The sequence below is a fragment of the Empidonax traillii genome, unplaced genomic scaffold (assembly GCF_003031625.1).
Source record: "Empidonax traillii isolate 1590-97213 ecotype Southwest subspecies unplaced genomic scaffold, ASM303162v1 scaffold958:size599741, whole genome shotgun sequence".
In the NCBI taxonomy this organism is placed as follows: Eukaryota; Metazoa; Chordata; class Aves; order Passeriformes; family Tyrannidae; genus Empidonax; species Empidonax traillii.
The window spans coordinates 221,811-225,107 of NW_020956151.1; the positions used below are offsets into that span (position 1 = coordinate 221,811).

Sequence of the window (3,297 nt, forward strand, 5' to 3'; positions counted from 1 at the left end):
CCCAGGGGTTCACAGGGCCGGGGGTGACTCGGGGTGATTAACCACCCTAATGGCCCCCCATCACTCCCCTCCCCAGCTGGACGCGGAGAGCGAGGTGAACAACGAGATGGCCAACAGGATGTCCCTCTTCTACGCCGAGGCCACCCCCATGCTCAAAACACTCAGCAATGCCACCACCAAGTTCGTTTCAGAGGTGAGGGAGGCTGGGGGGACCCTAGGGAGGGAGAAAAGACCCCCTACAGCCCCAGCACCGTGTGGGTGACTGGGGGTGGAAACAGCAGTCAGGACACGTTGGGTTTCAGAACAAGACCCTCCCGATCGAGGACACGACTGACTGCCTGAGCACCATGGCCTGTGTCTGCAGGGTGATGCTGGAGACCCCGTGAGTACCCCATATGGGTTGGGGGGGGACATCTCAGTGCCAGGATCCCTCTGCCAGCCCCTCAGGCTCAGCTGGCCCCTCTCCTGGCACAGGGAGTACCGGAGCCGCTTCACCAACACCGAGACCCTCCTGTTCTGCATGCGGGTGATGGTCGGCGTCATCATCCTCTATGACCACGTCCACCCCGTGGGGGCCTTCGCCAAGACCTCCAAGATCGATGTGAGTGGCCATGGGGTGCACTGGGGGTGGGTCACACCCATGCTTGCTCATCCCAAGGTATGATGCTCGGGGGTGCCTCTCCCTGGATGACCCAAATGGGGATGTCACTGAGCTGGTTCCGAGGGGAACTCATCCCCCCTGAGCAGCGAGGAGGAGGATGGAGAGGAAGGAGGACAGCCCCTCTGTGGCTGTCAGGGATCTCACAGCCCCTCTCACTCCCCCCACCAGATGAAAGGCTGCATCAAAGTCTTGAAAGACCAACCCTCAACCAGCACCGAGGGGCTGCTGAATGCTCTGAGGTGAGCCAGGGGCCATGGAGGTGGATGTGGGGGGACAGCAGGGCGGGTCAGGAGGGCCACAGGGTGACCGTCCCCTCTCTGTCCAGGTACACCACTCGGCACCTCAACGATGACACCACGTCCAAACAGATCCGGGCCCTGCTGCAGTGAGCGCGGGGCGGCCGCCGCAGCCGCAACGTCACCGAGTCACCGACGCCCATGACCATACTGCTCATCTTGTACAGAGGGAAAAGGGACAATGAGGAACACACAGGAATACTAACAGAACATCAAAACGGTCCGAGGCCACCCCCCAAGGCGCTCCTGCCCCGCTTCCCACCCCCCCCCCCAAATCAGCACCCGCTCCTGGACACGTGGTGCGGGTGGCACTGCGGGGACACCGCGCTGGGGGTGCCGGGGCCGGGCAGGATGGACCCGGGCAGGGATGTGCCAACGGGGCCGGTGGCAGCGAGTGCCTATGGCATGGGGACACCTTGGGGAGGGGGCAGGTGTCGCCCCTGTCCCCATCCTGGTCCCCAAATATTTGGCGGGGAAGAGGAGGAGGAGGAAGAGGAGAAGGAGGAGGAATAAACATCCCTGCGGATCTGCACTGACTTTAGAGGGAACGGCTCAGTCTCACCTGGTAGATTTTTAATATGAGCAATTAAATCCACACTCACCTCTTCTTTTCTACATTTTTTTTTGTTTTTGGGGTGTGAAATAAAATGACATTTAATCTGTTCGAGGCCAGAGTGGGGCTGTCTCTGCCGTGTCCCCATCCTGGGAGGCACCCACTGCCCAGCCCTCCTGAGTCCCATCCATGAGACCCCCTGACTGAACCCCCTCAGGGAGCATGTCCCCTCTCCAAGATTCCGTGGGGACCCATCCCTGTGGGACAAATCCCACTTCCCAAGTCTCCACCGTGCTGTGATACCGCTGGTGATCAGGAACTCCTGGAGGGTAAACAGTCCAGGGTGCCCCCCAGGGTGGGGCTGCCCCCACTGCTGCCCCCAAGCCGGCCCATCCTCCTTCCCCAGTGCCCCATCAGCTGCAGACTGGGAGGACTGGGATGCTGCTGGAGGCCATGGCTGGCTGCCACGGGCCCAGTGCCTTTGCCGGCAGATGGCCCTGTGACACCGCGACAACGCGGCCACGCTGGCCCCACTCACACCGGCTACACCGTGGGGGGGCCCCGCTCGGCCTCACAGCCCCACCTGCAGCCCCCCGAGCTGGGGGAGTACCCGACAGGGCCCCTGCAGTGCTGGACCCCCAGGTCAGCCCTTGGCACGGGCTGTGACAACCCCCATGGGGACACCCCAGGACTCACTTCAGCACAGCCACGCTCCTGGGGCACAGGGCCAAGTCCCCTGGGGTTTGGTGTCCTGCCAGCCCTCTCCTTCCCGCCACCTTTCCCGCCTTTCCCGCCTGGCCCACAGGCAGCTCCCGGCACTGCTGACCCCCCCCTCGCTGCCCCACTGCCAGGGGATAACACCCCACAGGTGACACCAGGACCCCAGAGCCTCCTGCAAGCAGCAGCACTCCCGTGCCTCAGTTTCCCCACCTGCACAATGGGTGACCACCACTGCATCCAGCACGTGCTGGAGGGCACATGGGCAGGGTCCCCACAGCCCCCTGAACTGTGGACTCCCGCCCTGAATCCCTCAGGGTGCCAAGATGGGGACACCAATCCCACCCACCTGCCCTCGCAGCCCATCTCAGCTCACACATCCCCAAACTTGCACGGGTACCCCCAGTCATGGGGCAGCAGCACAGGAATGGGACAAAGAGGTAGCAGAGCCCCCAGCCCTTCGGATACCGGCGTTTCCTGGGCCCAGTGCCAGGATCCAGCCAGGATCCACCCAGGCTTTGCCGCCAAATCCACCCAAGTCCCGCGCGGCGCGGGATGGGGCACTCGCTGCTGCCCAGCCCCGGCCAACAGCTCCGTTTATTTTTAGGCTCTTGCGACATGGCCTCACCCCTGGCTTCACCACAGCCACCCAAAACGCTGCCGAGGCACCAGCTGGGCCACAGGATCCCCCCACGCCCTGCCCTGCTCCCAGCTCTCCGTGCCCCAGCCGTGCCTCGAGTTCCCCTTTAGAGCAGCCAGGCAGAAAGGGACCTGGGGGTGCTGATCGACAGGAGGCTAAACATGAGCCAGCAGTGTGCCCAGGTGGCCAAGAAGGCCAATGGCATCCTGGCCTGCATCAAGAACAGTGTGGCCAGCAGGAACAGGGAAGTGATCCTTCCCCTGTACTCTGCGTTGGTGAGGCCACACCTTGAGTATTGTGTTCAGCTCTGGGCCCCTCAGTTCAGGAAGGACATTGAGCTGCTGGAGCGGGTCCAGAGAAGAGCAACGAGGCTGGTGAAGGGACTTGAGCACAAGTCCTATGAGGAGAGGCTGAAGGAGCTGGGGTTGTT

At 62.9% G+C, this 3,297-nt stretch overlaps 1 protein-coding gene across 2 annotated transcripts in view; it reads left to right on the forward strand.

Annotated features, from left to right (window-relative positions):
- Positions 1-1,631, forward strand: part of LOC114067757 (protein FAM49A-like) — a 4,909-nt gene extending 3,278 nt beyond the window's left edge. For both annotated transcript variants that reach the window (XM_027903417.1, XM_027903416.1), the window contains exons 6-10: positions 77-193; positions 303-382; positions 475-601; positions 830-900; positions 987-1,631. In XM_027903417.1, the coding sequence (XP_027759218.1) occupies positions 77-193; positions 303-382; positions 475-601; positions 830-900; positions 987-1,050 (459 nt within the window). In that variant the 3' untranslated portion in view covers positions 1,051-1,631. The remainder of the gene's footprint in view (positions 1-76; positions 194-302; positions 383-474; positions 602-829; positions 901-986) is intronic.
- Positions 1,632-3,297: the final 1,666 nt, after the last annotated feature.